The 17,462-nt window shown below is 48.6% G+C and overlaps 5 protein-coding genes across 5 annotated transcripts; 3 read left to right on the top strand and 2 right to left on the bottom strand.

Moving 5' to 3' along the window:
• Positions 1–122: 122 nt before the first annotated feature.
• Positions 123–1,375, top strand: PHATRDRAFT_44815 (predicted protein; the record flags this gene model as incomplete). Its single annotated transcript, XM_002178939.1, has 1 exon — positions 123–1,375. Exon 1 carries the CDS (start codon positions 170–172, stop codon positions 1,373–1,375), a length of 1,206 nt encoding a protein of 401 aa, XP_002178975.1. The 5' UTR covers positions 123–169.
• A 2,597-nt stretch (positions 1,376–3,972) lies between these two features.
• Positions 3,973–7,230, bottom strand: PHATRDRAFT_44814 (predicted protein; the record flags this gene model as incomplete). Its single annotated transcript, XM_002178712.1, has 1 exon — positions 3,973–7,230. The coding sequence occupies one exon, from the start codon at positions 7,228–7,230 to the stop codon at positions 3,973–3,975; it is 3,258 nt and encodes a 1,085-aa protein (XP_002178748.1).
• Positions 7,231–8,072: 842 nt separating this feature from the next.
• Positions 8,073–12,274, top strand: PHATRDRAFT_19329 (predicted protein). The gene has a single exon (XM_002178938.1). It carries the CDS (start codon positions 8,130–8,132, stop codon positions 9,921–9,923), a length of 1,794 nt encoding a protein of 597 aa, XP_002178974.1. The 5' UTR covers positions 8,073–8,129; the 3' UTR covers positions 9,924–12,274.
• Positions 12,275–12,956: 682 nt separating this feature from the next.
• PHATRDRAFT_19324 (predicted protein) lies at positions 12,957–14,843 on the top strand (the record flags this gene model as incomplete). The annotated part of the gene is made up of 3 exons (XM_002178937.1): positions 12,957–13,647; positions 13,759–14,188; positions 14,256–14,843. Exons 1-3 carry the CDS (start codon positions 13,001–13,003, stop codon positions 14,841–14,843), a joined length of 1,665 nt encoding a protein of 554 aa, XP_002178973.1. The 5' UTR covers positions 12,957–13,000.
• A 743-nt stretch (positions 14,844–15,586) lies between these two features.
• PHATRDRAFT_11144 (predicted protein) lies at positions 15,587–15,967 on the bottom strand (the record flags this gene model as incomplete). Its single annotated transcript, XM_002178711.1, has 1 exon — positions 15,587–15,967. A coding segment is annotated over one exon (381 nt), but the record flags the coding sequence as incomplete, so codon positions are not given.
• Between the last annotated feature and the right edge of the window lie 1,495 nt (positions 15,968–17,462).

Raw genomic sequence — 17,462 nt, 5'->3', positions numbered from 1 at the left:
TTCACGAAACCTCTTCCACTTATCAACCAAAATTCTCGTATCAAATTAACAATTCGCTGAAATTTGATGCCTTCATCTTTCGGATGCGAATGATACTACGTCTTGTTTGAAATTTCGATTTAACTCCTCCGAATTTCACGCCCACAATCCCAAACGCCAACAAGAAACCATGGCGTCGACACAGCGGAGAAACGGGGCGCAAGGGCAAAGTACAACGCGTGTGCGAGAGCCGTTGGATCTTGCTAGATTGGCGTCCTGGATGATTAAACAGCCGTCGCTTCCAGTCAGCATCCTAAGCTTTGATATGCTTCTCTCTTCACTTGATATTCAGCAATTCGGCTTTGGCCAGTCTAATCCTACGTATCTCATCCAAATACGTCCAGGCGATACGGGTAGTTCCAAACCGTATTCGCTGGTATTACGCCGAAAGCCTACGAAAATTGTGCACATGTCTGCCCATGCCCTGCATCGTGAGTACAAAGTCCTGCGAGCGCTCGCTCAGCACAACACCTTACACCCAGATGGAAAGGTTCCAGTTCCCAAGGTGTACGCCTACTGCTATGATCAATCCATATTAGGAGCCGAATTTTATGTAATGGAGTTTGTGCAGGGAAGAATATTCACCGATCCCTCCTTCCCCGGGCTTTCGACTTTCGATCGCCAAACTGCGTATCAACAAGTGTTGACGGTTCTCGCCAATCTGCACGCTGTCGACTTAGACGAGGTGGGATTGGCCACTTACGGTAAACGGGGACATTACGTTTCTCGCCAGTTGGCACGACTACTCGCGATCAGTCATCAGCAATCCATTTTGGCGGGTGCTCGCGTCCCTGAAATTGAAGCTTGTGCAAAAGCGTTGAGTGTACACGCTCCCGTTTGTCCCGATGCCATTTCGCTCCTGCATGGTGACTTTAAAGTGGACAATTTAGTATTTCACTCTTCAGAACCGCGCATTGTTGCCGTCCTGGACTGGGAGTTGTCAACGATAGGGGATCCTCTATGCGATGTTGCCAATCTTTCTATGATGTACTACATTCCACATCCTTCCACAATTGGTATTGCTGGAATCCAAGGGGTTGACTTCGAAGTGTTGGGACTACCAACCAGGCGCGACTTGGTACATGGCTACTGCTCACGAAATACTCTGATCGATGTTGACTCGGCTTGGGAATGGAGCGGTTTCTATCTGGCGTTTTTGTTTTTTAAAAACTGCGTGATAGTACAAGGTGTTGCGCAGCGCGCAAAAGCAGGCGTCGCCAGCAGTGCGATGGCCCATCAAGTTGCCGAGCTCTTACCGACTGTACTGCATTTGTGTCGATACATTATACGTACACTCCCCCCTCCCTCTCCGACCAATTTGAAGAGTCGCCTTTGAGATCAAGCTTCACTTCCAGCAGGATTTCAGCAAGGTCTTTGAGGCCAAATAAGGTTGGCCCGAGACTTCTTTGAAAACGAGTCCTTTGCGTGTAGCAAACTCAAACGCTTTGGTAACGGGATTTTGTCGTTCCGGGCCGTCCGATAGCTCCGAACGAGTTGCTTTGATGAAGGAAGAATATAAGAGGGATTGAGCGTAACGATGTTACTGCCTTCCCTGATAAGAAGATTTCTAATACACTCAAAAGACACCCCGGATTGCTCGTTTCGTTGCGGATGGCTGCTGCTTGGAGAACGGGCGGAGGCGAGAATAAGCAGTTGTGGAAACACTGCTGAATGATGTGAGGTACGGTTGCATATTTGCAGGATCACAGTATTTTCCAAAACAAGTGATGCGTACCCAAATTGTGAGTAATCAAACTTTGGTTGGTATATTTGTTTCTAGCAATACATGTGTCTTTCATGGATTGATAATTGGAAAGCGACTTGAAAAGTCGGTTCGGTTCGTGGCTCGATATTCATGCTGAGAGAAGATCGTTGTACGTTCGAGTGTTGAGACGTGCTTTCTGCGGTTCCACAAATCCTTGCAGTCTTCCAAGTACCCAATCGGTTTACTCAATCGATGATTTGCTCTCATGTTGTACAAAACGAGAACCACGGAGGAGTGTAAACCGATCGCACAATGCCAACCTCTGCCATGGCGGCCCGTTTTGAAACCTCCGATGCCTTTGCAAAAGCCATTCTATAAGTACTCTTAGCACAAGCTTGGGGACGCAGCTAGACCAGCTCGGGTCCGGCGAGATTGACTCATCAGTCGACTCCTCCAATTAGTAGTGAAATAAGATTGATTTGCTGACGCTGTACATGCGACATTTGACAGTGCATTCAGGCACTAATCGTAGTACCTGTTATCTGGCTTCATCGCTCTGTTACAACGTTCAAACGTTTCTGCTTTTCGCAAAACATCCCCAAGTGTTCGTATTGTGCTTACTATTAACCAAAGCTCTACGCATGCAGGATACAGTGACAACATGAGGGTTCGAAGACACACCGAGAGATGCAAACTCGCGCATTTCGAGGACCAGAGATTCCATCGCTTCTTTGTGCTTGTTTGCGCTAGTGTACTCAGCAAGCAATTGTGAAAAAATGTGTTTGGTGCAATGCATTTTAGTTAACGATCGCTTAGCTATTGACTGTGAGTGTGGTGCAAAAGCCCTCTCGCGTCAGTCGCTGTCCGCCTGTCACTACTCTTAAGAAAGTCGAAATGAGACTTATGACAGTCCTTGCATTGAGAGATGTTGTAGCATCCCGATCTGTAAAAATAGTACACTTGAGTCTTAGCCGTCTGGTACTGCACTGAGCACCATCAACATAGTCCTGGCGTTCGCTGGGTCATAAAGTTTCCATTTTCATATAGCTGTTGTGACTCAGCAAAAAGCCTCTAAGCTCAGCTCAAAGGTTTTGAAGGCCGCTCATAGCCCACGAGTCTATCGAGAAAGTTAGAAGCTGATGGTGGGCTGGAAATGGCCAATGGTCCCATCCATGTTTTTTAACAAGGTTAAAGAATGTTCTGCCTCCTCCTCAGCTCCTTGTGCTTTGGTAAGAGACACGACCTACCTCGTTACAAATCCGACCACAAACTCTCTTTTGTCGTCCATTATCCGATCGTCTCGATTCTTGACTGTTTGCTTGAAAGCATTTGCTGCTTTGCACCTTTAACAAACTGAAAGGCGAGTAGCGTAGCAATATCCGGGGTGTTCATGCAGCGACTCGATGCAGACTTCGGGAGCTCCCAAAGCAAATTTTCAGCATCTTTCGCATATCTAGAGTGCCCGTAGGCTTGATGATTGTCAAACAAGATAGAAATTGGTGTTCTGGTCATGCTAGCTTCTCTCAGCACCTTCTTAAGAATGTTTCGTTCAGCATCTGCTTCAAGCGTTTCGCAATGATAGACAAAATGGGTGGGAGACATCGGGTTTCAAAGATTCTCCTCTGGTTTTTGATATTTTCGGAATTGTTGTTCACTTTGGCATTCTAGCATAGGCTGCCAGAACTGCCGTATAGATTCCCTCGGTCGACCGCATGTCTAAAGCGTGACTTAAGGTGTTGTTCTACAGTCATCCACCACAACGAGCTTCCGCTTTCAACAAAGGAATCCTTGGGTACTTTTTGGCTATACATGTGGATCCTCTGAAACGCAAATGTACCGGTTGGGTAAAAGTAAAAGACATCTTGCACAACTCTGCATATTCGTTGATCTTGCAATGGATCCCATTTACTCGATCGGCAATCCTTATGGAAAACTTCCTTCCAAAAATTGTTTGGCCTGGCCCTCTAGGTAAATATTGCAGATGAGAATGTTTGGGGCATCCTGCCCATGTCGAGTGTGACCGACATCTATTTCGATATCCCACACCCCATAAGTCACTGACTTATACGCGTAGTCTTTCTAGTCATGGTGGTGGGGAGCCCTTAAAGCTTACTGTTAACAACGCTTGAAGTTTGTCGCTCCAAGAGACTAACGTAAACAGTGTGATAGCGATAAGGACGATCTTGAGCCAGGTCAAGTAAAACTGTTGAAAAAACCTTTTTTGTGCTTTAGTCAAAAGCACGTGGGTCCTGAACCGACTTTAAAGATCTCTCGTAAAAGTCCAGATGTGAATACATCTCTTCTCCCGCAGAGCGAACAACGTTGAATCTTTCCACTTGCGAAGGCGATGGTGTCGTTGGGCGAGGTGGTAGTTGACCGCGGTGATCTCCATTGCTTTCGGAGAAAGCCCTCGGATCCTGTTGCTTCTTCGCCGCCATACGATCTCGGAATCTTTGTTTCACCCCGGCAATTTTTTCATTGCTTATATTGCTGGTAGTCAGCCTTGCTTGATGCCCATTGTTATCATGACGAACAGAAAAGGTCTTGGCTAGACTTGAGGATACTTCTAGTCCAGGAATAGCGTGCGACGCCTCGGACTTTAGTTCCAAAAGCCTTTGTTGGAGGACTTCAAGCTCGCGACGTTTCTCTTGCTTCACTACTCGTGCTTTTTGCTCCGCCATGAGAGCTTCTCGAGCTGAAATCTCGGCTCTCAGCTCAGCTCGTTGGGCTCGACGGGCCCACATTGCACTCTCATGGTTGTCTTGTTCATCCCAGTACTCTGAATCCGAGAAGTGCGAGCTTTCGTACGTCAAGACAGAGGAGGCACCTGAAAAAGATTCATTTTCAATCTTTACCAACAGCTGCTCATACTTTGTGATCAACTGTTTCATGCGATCTCGCACTAAAGCAAACGCTTTCTCCGCGATAACAAGCTCTCGAGAGATAACCTTCACATCTTCCATAGATGTGAGATAAGTCATCTCGGATTCCGTCATCTGACCATCCCGGCCGTCGCCATCTTCCTTCATGAACTCTTCCGCTTCGATCTGCCGTTTGGTAGCAACGTTGAGCTCCACGCGCAGCTCCAGACAGCGCTCGTTTGTGAGCTTGAGTAGAATGCTTTGACAGTCTCCACTTGTAAACATGTCGAATCCTCGCATGTAACGAGGGCCAACAGATGGGCATCTATACTGCATGAAATCTGTATCATCTACCCATTCCTTGGCTTCCCATTCGAAATGATGCGTTGCCGATGAAGCGCCTCCAACAGCCGCGACGCTGTCGTCTAAGCTTCCATTCGATCGTACTGGGCGCCGGATGAGGTGAATGCACTGTTCCCGTCTAGTTAGCCTGGAAGAATTGATCACATCCTTTGGACTAGCCCCATCTCGCCAGGCTTTGCTAACAATGACAGCGTCTCGAATACGGCTGGACTCACGATAGTAAGGAGTAATCACCAAGTCATCCACAGTCACTGTCCCACCTCTGCGTTCCAAACCCCGCTCTATGTCGTTTTCCATTATCCGACTGCGCATTTCAAACAAGGCAAAGGCCTTGCTCTCGTCTTCTTGGCGTTCAAACTCGGTATGCGGCATGCTCGATTTTTCACGCTCAGACATGCGACGGTACACGCGGAGAACTTTCTTCATAGCATCGGGATGTATGTAATATTCTGACAAGTCCCCGCCCATGTCCATTATCTGGTCACGTGCGTAAGGATCGGTAAACAAGGACGAGCCGGACTCACTCTCCATTCGTCGGCTACGAACTATCGCCTGTGAGGTATTTCCCAAGTTTCCTTGAATTCCCAACAGCGAATTATCCGTCGTCATACCGGCGTTCAACATTTTGTTGAAGCCCGGAACATTGGCAAATCCATACTGATCGACGTCGCTGTTGGTCAAGTTTTCGTCGTAGTCACTCGCTGTTTTTCGGTTGCCAAAGCCTTCCGCAGTAGATTGAATAGCAGTCAAGCCACCGCCAAGCATGACGAGTCTAAAGGCATCCGCATGTTCCGTTTCTTCCTCTTCAGCAATTCGAGCAGGATAGACCGTTGTTGCACGCAACGTTCTACGCGGTGAGTGTTTAGTTCCAAAGTTTGATAAATTATCAAAGATGTCGGATTCTTTAGAAAGTGACAAATTGTCAAAGATGTCCGACACGGCGTCATCTTCCGGGTTGTATTGTAAATGCCTTGGCACATTGGTAGTTGGACCGCCCACGTTGGATACTGTGTAGGTCGTTGTTGCTTTTGAAGAACTGTCGGAATCCATATCATCCATGAGACTGGGCACCTCCTTAGTTTTTTCAATTAACCCTCGATAGCCCGGAGCATTAAAGGCCCGATGCGGCGGAGATAGGCAATCGATGGCAGCCAGCGATTCTTGTGTCGGTGGCTGAGGAATCGAAGAGCGGTGCCGACGCAACACTTCCTTGGCGGCTAGAGTCACCGAATTTTCGCGGCGGTTCTTGTCAGTGAAAGCATCCATGTAGGCCGACGAGGCCTTGGAGAAACTCGTGCCGCCAGTGGACGAAGGCGGGTTGGTAGAAGGCTCGGAATCCCAGGCATCGTCCAATGTGGGTTCCAGCAAGTTGTTGAAGGAAACTGAGCTACCGCCGGTGCGTCTTCGATTTGCCGAGTTCGGTGGAGATCTCGCTCCACGTCCCGTATTGCTGTTATGGTTGCTGGTGATACTGGAGTATCGGTCACCAACTTGTGTGTAGCGAAGCACCGTATTGCTCTGCTTTGGAGACATCACGTGTCTGTCTGACAAAGCGGATGAGTACGAATAAGGCGTGGAACTAGGCCTCGATTTTTCGTTGCTGGACCGCATGAGCAGAGCGGTCGCGGTTTGGGGTGAGGGCGAGGATTCGCGCTTGCGCACGAAGTCTTCCTGAGAACTGTCTTCGAAGGATGACTGTATGGATACCACAGCGCCTTCCTTGTCCTGTGTTCCGGGCCAGCCAACGTAAGCGCTACTCCCGGCAGAAGGCACAGGGCTCGAGGGAGACGCGAGCGTCGTCTTGGTGATACGTGTGGTCGGCGTGTTGCTCGTGTACCGATTATGTTTGGGAGAACCATCGTCTTTGCTGTGTGTCTTACCAACGGCATGATTACTGAACATGGACGCCAGTCTAGTTATCCGGGCTCCGTTGCGTGCACCCGAAGCTACCGAACCTGTCTGGAATGCAGCGGAAGGATTGGTGATTACGGACACATCGTCCTTCTTTTCCTCCACAATGGCGTCCCAAGATGCGTCTACTGGTGCAAATTCTTTCATCCGTTGATGTTGCTGTTGATGTTGTCGTTGTCGTCCCCCCTCGAACGAGTGATTGGGAAGAGACTGCCGCGACATATCGTATTTCGATCTTGGAAAGAGCGCTCCCACGTTGGGATCCGAAAACGAGCTTTTGTGGGACGACGATACGTTTGACAAAGATCGCGTGGTATCTTCGTGCCTCTTGAAATTACGGGCGCTGCTCATCGTGGAGGGAGAGTGGTGTGAACGCATCTATCTATCTATCGTTCGATCGATCCCAATTCAACAACGATGAGACAAATCCAGGTATCAACGTAGCAGAAACCGCTCTAGTAGCCTTGACCTACTGTACCGTCAGGCAAGTCGTGTTGTATCGTCTCTTACACGAATGGGGTGATTCGAGGTGGCAACTTTGGCGAAAGCACGACTAACTGTAAACTTCTGGGATGGTTACTGTTATCGCATCAACAGCAACAACAAACAAGTCGTTGTGTGATCAAAGTTTACAGTGCGCCGGACCATTCCGTCTCCTTCCTTTCCATGGATTGCAGGCCTATTTTCACGTCACCGTCAAGTATAGTACACTTGCCCTTGGTGGGAAGCCACGAGAGTCTTGCCGGGTTCGTTTGTCGGAGGTTTACTGTGCGTTGAGAGTATATCAGTTATAATCAGTATTGTAGACTTTGGACAAACTAGGCTTCCCTCAAGTGCGCCGCTCCGAAAAAAAGTTGCATGTAGTACTTGAAATCAATGTCTTCCGTCGGCCCCCAAAATTGGGCCCTAGTAGTACGGATCCCCACACATGCGAACGGGAATACGTGCGAGATGGAAGAGAGCTAACGCTAATTTAACCATCACACATGATTCGAGCTTCGTTGGTTTCCCAACCAAACAAAAATCCAGTCCGGTCACGGATTTCAGAACTTGCGAGAACTCGCGTCGAACATGACTCTCCTAGAGACAACCTGACGGGTAAAAGATAGAATTCTCGTAAACGATGTCAAGCGCACCCTTCGTTTCCCCTCGTTGTCTGCCGCTGCATGTTGTCACACTTTGGTCGCTCCAACACTTTTTGATACTGCATCGATCTGCATCCACTTCTCAAGTGCTGTCTCAAGAAAGCGATGCAGCGTTCTATGCTTTATCGTACCTTCGTGCCGCCCGTGTTCCGTCAACGGACGTCTCCAACACCGGCCTGTGCGTCTTTTCGTCGTCCCGGCTTCTTCTCCACCGCGACTGGCTTTTTGGAAAGAAATATTACGTACGATTCACCCAAAACTTTCAATATCCTTCCCGTCTTGAAGGGATGTGACCTTGATACTCGTAGTGATGTCGTTCGATGCGCCTTGTCCCGCACGCAACACGACGTTGAGCTTTTGAACGAACGTCTCGCTCACGTCCGTCTCGGTGGGGGGCCACAGGCCGTGCAGCGTCACGTCTCTCGTCAGAAACTCTTACCAAGGGATCGAATCGAATGTATTATCGACCCCGGGACCCCGTTGCTCGAATTGTCCGCACTTGCCGGCTTCCAGGACGACATCCCATCCGGTGGTATTGTAACAGCGATAGGGATCGTCGCTTCACAGCCCGTCATGTTTATCGCCAACGATGCGACCGTCAAAGGTGGCACCTACTTTCCCATAACTGTCAAGAAACATCTGAGGGCTCAAGAGATTGCTTTGCAGAACGACCTACCCTGTATCTATTTGGTCGATTCTGGTGGAGCCTATTTGCCCCAGCAAGACCAAGTATTTCCCGATCGCGATCATTTTGGGCGCATCTTTTATCACCAAGCGACCTTGTCGAGCCGAAATATTCCACAAATTGCTGTCGTCTGTGGATCATGTACTGCCGGTGGGGCCTACGTCCCTAGTATGTCCGATGAAACAATTATTGTGCAAGGCAATGGCACAATCTTTCTTGGTGGACCACCGTTGGTACAAGCAGCGACGGGAGAAGTCGTATCGGCTGAGGAATTAGGTGGCGCTCGAGTACATACCACCGTCTCGGGGGTGGCCGACCATTTGGCCGTAAACGAGCTCGATGCTATGCGATTGGCGCGCGACGTCGTAGCAAGTTTGGGACGGGCACCTTCCGGTATTACAAGCACCAAGACAACTTCGGAACACTTGCCACAGCACGAAGAACCCTTGTACGACCCCAAGGAACTCGGCGGGATCGTTCCCGTTGATTCCAAACAACCCATGGACGTCCGTCTGATTCTGGCGCGTATCTTGGACGGTAGTCGATTTCACGAATTCAAAAAGAACTACGGGACGACCTTGGTGACCGGCTTTGGAAAACTTATGGGTCAAGACGTCGGTGTGATCGCCAACAACGGAATTCTTTTCCCGGAAAGTGCCATGAAAGGTGCACACTTTGTTGAGCTGTGTTGCCAACGCGGGATTCCTATTTTATTTATCCAAAATATTACAGGCTTTATGATCGGGCAAAAATACGAACACGAAGGTATCGCGAAACACGGGGCTAAACTGGTGACGGCTGTGGCGACGGCAGCCGTCCCCAAGATAACGCTAGTGGTTGGTGGCTCGTACGGCGCCGGAAATTACGGTATGTGTGGGCGTGCCTTCAGTCCTCGGTTTCTCTATATGTGGCCCAACGCCAAGATTGGTGTCATGGGCGGCGAGCAAGCTGCCAACGTACTGGCCACTATCCAACGAAACAACATTCACGCACGGGGTGACCAATGGAACGCGGAAGAAGAAGCAAGCTTCAAGCAACCCATTTTGGACAAATTTGAGAAAGAAAGCTCAGCGTACTACTCGACCTCGCATCTGTGGGATGATGGCATAATTGATCCGGCTGATACACGAATGGTACTCGGTAGCTCGTTGGCAATAGCACGACGAGTTGGTTGCAACCCAAACGCTACCAAATTTGGTGTCTTCCGAATGTAACCCACACGTGTATGCGCTAACAGTAAAGCAGCAGGGGAAGCGAAAGGACTGTGAATTCATTAGTAACAAATATGTAAAGTTAAAACGCATCATTCAGCACTGCCTCGTATAACAAAGCTCCCTTTACGAATAATCTTAGAGTCCTTCGACATTCTTGATTGGAGCAACTAGGGAAGTCTTGTAAAGGATACCGATGATATATAAGACCTTGTAGACGGCTCCAATCAACAACAGAATGCCCAAGTCAAATACGGTACTGTTTTCGGTTGATAAGACAGGAAAGAACCGTTCGAGATCTCCGAGGACTTCGATTCCAGACGTTGAGTTCACGCATACAGCGGACACTCCTTGATTTGTGCAGGCTTCAAAGGTCGAGGCGGAGAATGTTTCGTAGATGTTACTGCGTACGTAGTAGCTGTACGGCATTATGTAGTAGAAGAGTTCAAAAGGCCAGTACAAGTCATCCAACGGAATTAGGAAGCCACCAAACAAGAAAGAGGCAAACCAAAAATTCATAAACTGAAGCATGCCTAGGATAGGATCTTCAAACCAAACCGAAAGCATCTCCGCCAAGGATTCAAAGACGAACATGAGACAGGCGAACAACAATACGCAGATACCAAACGACTCTGCGGGAACATCTTGAACCGCGTAGGATGGAATACCCAGTGAAAAAATGGCAAAGACGAAAAAGAGCGGTAGAACAAGAATGAATTTGGCAAGTACATAGCTGATCCCTGTCACCATTCCATTTTTGGTCTCCCGGAGAATCGACTTGAATTCATCATTGAGGGCGTAGACAGCAACGACTCCCATGTTTGATGGAACACCAACGAACCAGATGCTGACCCACATTTTATTGATGGCTTGATCCTGAGTGAAATCACGAGCATTCCAGTAGACAATGGCAAAGATCAGACAAGATACGAAGAAGATGAGACATCGACCGATGTATCTTACAAAGTACAAAGAAGGAGGAAACAAACAAATTAGTCAACCCCTAAAACCTTGCAAGCAACTTGTACCATCAACATTGTGAGTTTCTTACAAAATAGGATCGCGCACAATCAGGGCTCCATGGCGACGGAACATAATCATAAGTTCCTTTCTCAAAGGGGCACGCTTCATGTCTACAACCCCTTGCTGTTCTTCGTCGTCAAATCCTTTCTTGTGGTGCGAAGAGTTTCCTCCGCCGGGTCGCTTTTCTTGCCACGTGTTGAGAATGCCTGTAACAACGGACTCATCGGAGAAATCCGAGTTGACAAGATCCAAAAAAAACTCCGCAGGATTTGTTGCCGGAGGACACGGATGGCCGATGCTTTCGAAGTAAGGGATCGCTTCGTTCACGTCTCCACTAAAGGCCTCGCGGCCTCGCGACATGAGCATGAGTTCATCAAAACCTTGGTATACTTTAGTGGAAGGCTGATGGATGGTGCAGATAATGATAAGACGTTCTTCTTTGGCCACCCGGACAATCTCTCTCATAATGTTAGAAGCTGACGCCGCATCCAAACCAGACGTTGGCTCGTCCAGGAAAAGCATTGTGGGCTGCTTCAGTAGAGCGATTCCGATGGAAAGGCGACGACGCTGTCCACCGGACAAACTTCCGTTGCGGGTATTTTCGCAAACTTTCAGGCCCATCTTGTCGAGAATCTCGTCCACTACCAAAGCCATTTCGGCACGATTGACAGCAACATCGTAGAGTTCGGCTGCGAACATAAGTGTTTCACGACAGGTCAAGTACGGCCAATGTTTATCGTGTTGCTTGACAACATAACAGTGTGATTTGAAAATCTTGTCAGTCAACGGAACGCCGTTGAGGGTAACCTTTCCAGTCGCTTCTCCATACAATCCTTCCAAGGTCAAGGCGGAAACGAGAGTCGTCTTACCAGCACCGGACGGTCCCATAATGGCGAGGACATCTGTGGGGCACGCATTGATGGTTTGCGAACGGTACGTCGCGAAACGGGTGAGAATCTAGAGATTGTACGAGGAGGAGAAGTACTCCACAGATAGACACTTACGACCCCATTTCACTGTTCCAGACACATCCGTGAGAATACTCTTTTGCTTATCTTTCTTGCCCACCACAAAATTGACGTTTTTGAAGCGGAGCACAGAACTTTCCATTCCCTGACTGTGTGTGGAGCGATGATTAGAAGTACCCATCTTGCTGGTCGAGGGGTTCTCGATGACGACACCGGTGCCATCTTCTTCAGCGACAGGGTCATCGTCGTGTTTTTGTTCCTCCTCGGCCGACATGTTGGTTATAAACTGCGCTGGAATATTGTGTTTGTGGTATCTTTGTTTGGTCTGCTTCGATACTTACAGTCAGGACTTGTCTCAAGCTTACTGTTCCTTGTTGTTCGCGGAAGGGCAAGGAATGTGAAATATCTATCGCATTGACTCGAGTTTTTTCCTCACTGCTTCCTTTTTGTTCGCAATTCTGGAAATCCCGCTTGCTAATGAAAAGGCCTCACCTTTCGCTTTTTCGTGATATTTTACTTATGGTCGCCGGACTTCGTTAAAATCTAGCCTCTGAGTTTCTCCGCAATATCTCTGCCCTCCGGATGTCAGGACTGAACATTTCACCACTCTGCACAGGGGAGATAAATACTTGTTTACCAATGATGCCGTATCCTCAATTATTGATCCTTCTTACGACATACTTCAATATCATACAAAATTCATGGAAACGCACTTATCAATTAACTGTAAACATAATCGAAAATGAATTCACATTCAATTTCACTCGGTTCTGGTTCACAATCAATCTTTTGCCAATCTTTTCTGGAGCAGGACAGACGTTCAACCGATCAGCCGCTCATTTTGGATGTCGCTGTATTCACAGTCAACAGTCAAAGTTCGATTGGTTTCGGCAGAAGCACATCTACCTAATAGTAGTTGGTCTTACTGGAAATTCGTGCCGAACGGGTCTGACCGGGATCCGCACCCCAGAGAGACGATTGTCGAGGTACGTGCTCGGGATTATGCAGACACCTCTCTAGAGTAGAGCATGACAAGAAACTACCATGCCCCGTCAACAAAGCAATCCTTCACCATCTGTAAAAGCAAGAATGCCATCGTTCAAGGTTTCCTTACTGGATTATGGCGCCGGTAACGTTAGATCCGTCCGGAATGCGATTCTCGCCAACGGCTACGAGATTGAAGACATCACAGATCCTGCACAGATTGCACAGGCCAAGGCCATCATCTTCCCCGGGGTTGGTTCGTTCGGATCCGCTATGCGGGTTTTGCAGGAAAAGGGTTTCGATGGACCACTGCGGACCTATTTGTCCGCCCACGATCGTCCTTTTTTGGGAATTTGTCTAGGAATGCAGACGCTTTTCGAAAGTTCGGACGAACACGAAGACGGCCGACCCGCCATTCCGGGTTTGGGTGTTATTCCTGGTAAGGTGATCAAGTTTGATTCAACCAAGATCGCCGTTCCCCATATTGGCTGGAACGGACGCATCGTGCATCAGGAATCGCCGGTGCTCCGGTATGTAGCCGACGACGAAGACACGTATTTTGTGCATTCCTTTTACGCGCCCGTCATCGAAGAGAATAAGGAGTGGATTTTGACAACTACCACGTACGGCGACCAACCATTCGTCAGTGCCATCCAGCGAGGATCCGTCGTGGCGACGCAATTTCATCCGGAAAAGAGCGGATCGACAGGGTTGAAGGTTCTGCAAGGATTTCTGGAGGTTCGTATTGCAGAGTGTCTTGGAAAAATTTGCCAAGGTTTACGCTTGGACACTTTTCTGTGCTGACACAGGTGCATTTGTTGGATTGTATAGGCAGTGGAAACCGGAACGCTTGATAAGACTAGGAGCCTGGACGCTGACATTAAAACAGAGACAAAATTGACGAAACGAGTTGTTGTGGCACTGGACGTTCGCAGCAATGATCATGGCGATTTGGTCGTCACCAAGGGAGATCAATACGACGTCCGTGAAAATCACAAAGAGGGTGTTGTGGAGGGACGAGGCGGTGTTCGCAACCTGGGTAAGCCTGTTAGCTTGGCTCGTCGGTATTATCAAGAGGGTGCGGACGAGATTGCCTTTCTGAACATTACAAGCTTCCGCCAGGGTGTCATCGAAGATATGCCCATGTTGCAAGTTTTGGAAGAAGCCTCCAAGAACATTTTCGTTCCCTTGACAGTTGGTGGAGGGATCCGCAGCTACACGGAGCCCATATCAGGGCGAACTTGGTCCGCACTGGAGGTAGCATCGCGCTATTTTCGTGCCGGAGCCGATAAGGTGTGTCTTTGAAGCCCTTGATTGACAGCTTTGAAACAAATGTTCCTGACAATTTATTTTCAAACAGGTGAGTATGGGCAGCGACGCGGTGCACGCCGCCGAGGCATACGTTGCTTCGGGCGGGACGAAGACTGGAACAACCTCCATTGAAATGATTTCTCGTGTGTATGGAGTGCAGGCGGTTGTTGTCTCTATCGATCCTAAGCGAGTGTACATAAAGTCAAAGGAGGAGGTAGATTCAAAGCACGTCGTTGTTGAGTTGGGTGATGACCAGTTGGGGCCGACCGGAGAGCGTTTGTGCTGGTATCAATGTACGGTAAAAGGAGGCCGGGAGGCCCGAAATATTTGTGCCGTAACGGTTTGCAAAGCGTGCGAAGCTCTTGGAGCGGGCGAAATTATGCTGAACTGCATCGATATGGATGGCCAATGCAATGGATTTGACTTGTCATTGATGAGAGCTGTCTCCAGAGCGGTGTCGATCCCCGTTATTGCTAGCAGCGGTGCCGGAACGCCGGGGCACTTTACCGATGTTTTCTCGAAAACAAACGTCCAAGCGGCTCTAGCAGCCGGTATGTTCCATCGTAGGGAGGTCGAAATTGAAGATGTCAAGGCAGCGATGCATGCCCACGGCACTGCAACCAGGAAAAGCTCGTAAAATTTTGCTTCCATCAAAGTACCGTAGGAGCGGCTAAGAGTTGCTCACAATGGGGTAGATTGTGCTTCTCCGCAAAAAAAGAAAGTAGTGATTCCTGTTTATTTTGGATAAGCATTTGCCTTAAGTTTGACACCATGTTTGTTTTTCTTACTCTGCGATTGATCAATCACGCTCGGCCGGCCTGGGGTCATCTGTCACATCAAAAACTTTGACTGGCCTAAGTCATTGGTCTACAGCTTTAAATGAGCTAGTTTTGTGCGTAGCTGTAAAAAGCATCTACATTTAGATCGTTTTGATTGCTGAAAAGATGTATGTGACGCTATCGAACCTACCTAAAATGAGAACAAAAATTCGAAGTAAAACTATTTCTCTGAAGCCCGCTAGTAGGTGCAAGGACCTCGTTGTCAAGAAACTCGCCTGTCTTGTTCCCCTTATCTCCAGACTGGCCCTTGAATGGGCCGAACGACGTGAAAACTGCTGATCAGGCGTTTACGGTAAAAAGTTCAAAGAGCACCAGTGCCGTTCTTTTTCTTCGGGTGCTAACGAAGACAAGTCTAGCTAAGCAACTCGTGTATCAAAATGAGTTGATTAAACAAAACCGAGCGGATTGTCTATCTTTGCGATCGCATGGTCTAAATCTGTCTTCTATGTTTGATGATGTAAAATAGAGGTGGTTCGGGCTACGTTAGCTTGTTGGGATCAGGAAAGGGAAGGCGCTGGCCCTTTTCTGGACCATCGCTCACAAAAACGAGAGGCTTGTACTCATCATCCTTTTCCATCAGTGCCGAATTCTCAAATCGCTTCAGCATGGCGCCCTTGCCTTGAATTCGTGCGTAGGTTATGTCACAGATCTTGTCACTGTTGAAAGTCCGCCAGTGCTTTCCGAAATAGCGACGGTGAAACGGTAGAATGTCCTTAAAGTCCACAAAGTTGATGAAAGCGTAGCCTCTGTTGCACCTGTTTTTGAAATCGATTGGCAAATAGAAAAAATCGATGACTCCAGGGCCGTGGCCGTTGTCCATAAACTCGGTAAGAAGCATCTGCTGGGTGTACTTATTGGGTATGTTTCTGACCATCAAAGAGGTTCGAGTGTCATGCCCAACCTCCACAGCGTCCAAGTCCATCGTCAAATGACGATTATCCTTGTCTTCGCTGGCGGAATGCGAAGATCGATGGGATCGTCCGGACAAACCGCTGGCTGAATTCGCGTCACTAATATAGTGTAACGAATAGTGTGAGCTCACGGAACCGTTCTGTCGGCGAGGGCCGTCTGTGTAACCTGATTTCGCTGCCATTTCACCAGGAAATGCCTGGTGCTGCGACTGTAAATAAACAGGTCCGCCCTGATGGCCCATTTGTGGAACACTCGTTATATAAATCTGGCCGTTCGGTCCATGCACAATCTGCTGATGAGGTGCTTGTCGATGATCCATCCCGGGAAAAGGAGGGTTCTGCACGACCACTTGCATGTATCGTCCATCCTGACCAAGAATCAACTGTGTCGTACTTGTCGGCACTTCTTGGGCGCGTCCGTATGCTCCACCCCCACCAAACGTCCGATCTGCAGACATACCGGGTAGCGAGGCTCCACTGTTAACTGAGAGTGGTCTCCAACGATCGCTTGACGAGCATGAGCTTTGCTGTTGCATACTGGTGTATTTTTGAGCCGCCCCCACACCAGAAATATTGGAAGTATTGCGAGACCCGTGTCGCCATCGTGATATCACTGTCAAAAGTTCACGGCCTCGTTTGCGTTCCGTAGGATTTCTAAGACCAACTTCGACAGTTACATTTGACCCGTAAGGTTGAGAGCTTTCCATTTCCAGCAATGCCTGTTTCGCATCCTGAACGTTTTGGAACTCTACCACGAATGATCCTTCTCCTTGCGGAATAATGCTCCGCACAGCACCGTAGCTGGACAACATATGCGTCAAAGCATGCTCGTCGACTTCATCGGGCAGATCGTGAATATTGACTTGCGATTCGTCAAACTGTGAACTGGCATTGAGGGGCAAGCAGTAGCGTACCATAACTTCGTCACTACTGCCCTGAACCACAGCCAGACGCTGTAGAATGGGTTGCAACTCAATAGCTGCATATTGAGCAGACCGAATGTCATAATAGGACACAAAGAAGATTCCTTTCGTGCTGAAATCGGCCCGAAAACTTTCGAGTACCCCAAATGTTTCACACGCATTGCGGACATCTGGCGTGCGCAACCAAGAACTGTGCAAAACGGCTAAGGTTCGAGATGATCTGTTCCGATCCACATCCCATAAATAAGGCCGAAGTTCGCTTTCAGCTTGGCGGGCAGAAACTTCGGTGCCGGCACCGACGGTATCGGAAATAGACGAAGCTGCCGACGCACCATCGTTGAAGTTGGATGGTTTAAACTCGCGTGCATTGGTCGACCACAAACCCGACATGTGTTCTTCCAGTTCCGGAATACCGCTATTGTGGTTAGTACCGTTGTTGTGATTTAACTTTGACGGCAAACTGCGATGTCCACTTGTATACTGGGACTCGTTCTCTGGTTCGCTCAGGTCCGTAACAATTTCTTTGGCCCGGCGAGCAGCATTATGTCCAGAAAACATTTCCATTGGAGCGTCTTTAGTATGA

This window comes from Phaeodactylum tricornutum, chromosome 5 (genome assembly GCF_000150955.2).
Source record: "Phaeodactylum tricornutum CCAP 1055/1 chromosome 5, whole genome shotgun sequence".
Lineage (NCBI taxonomy): Eukaryota > Bacillariophyta > Bacillariophyceae > Surirellales > Neidiaceae > Phaeodactylum > Phaeodactylum tricornutum.
This window is presented reverse-complemented; position numbering and strand designations above follow the sequence as displayed.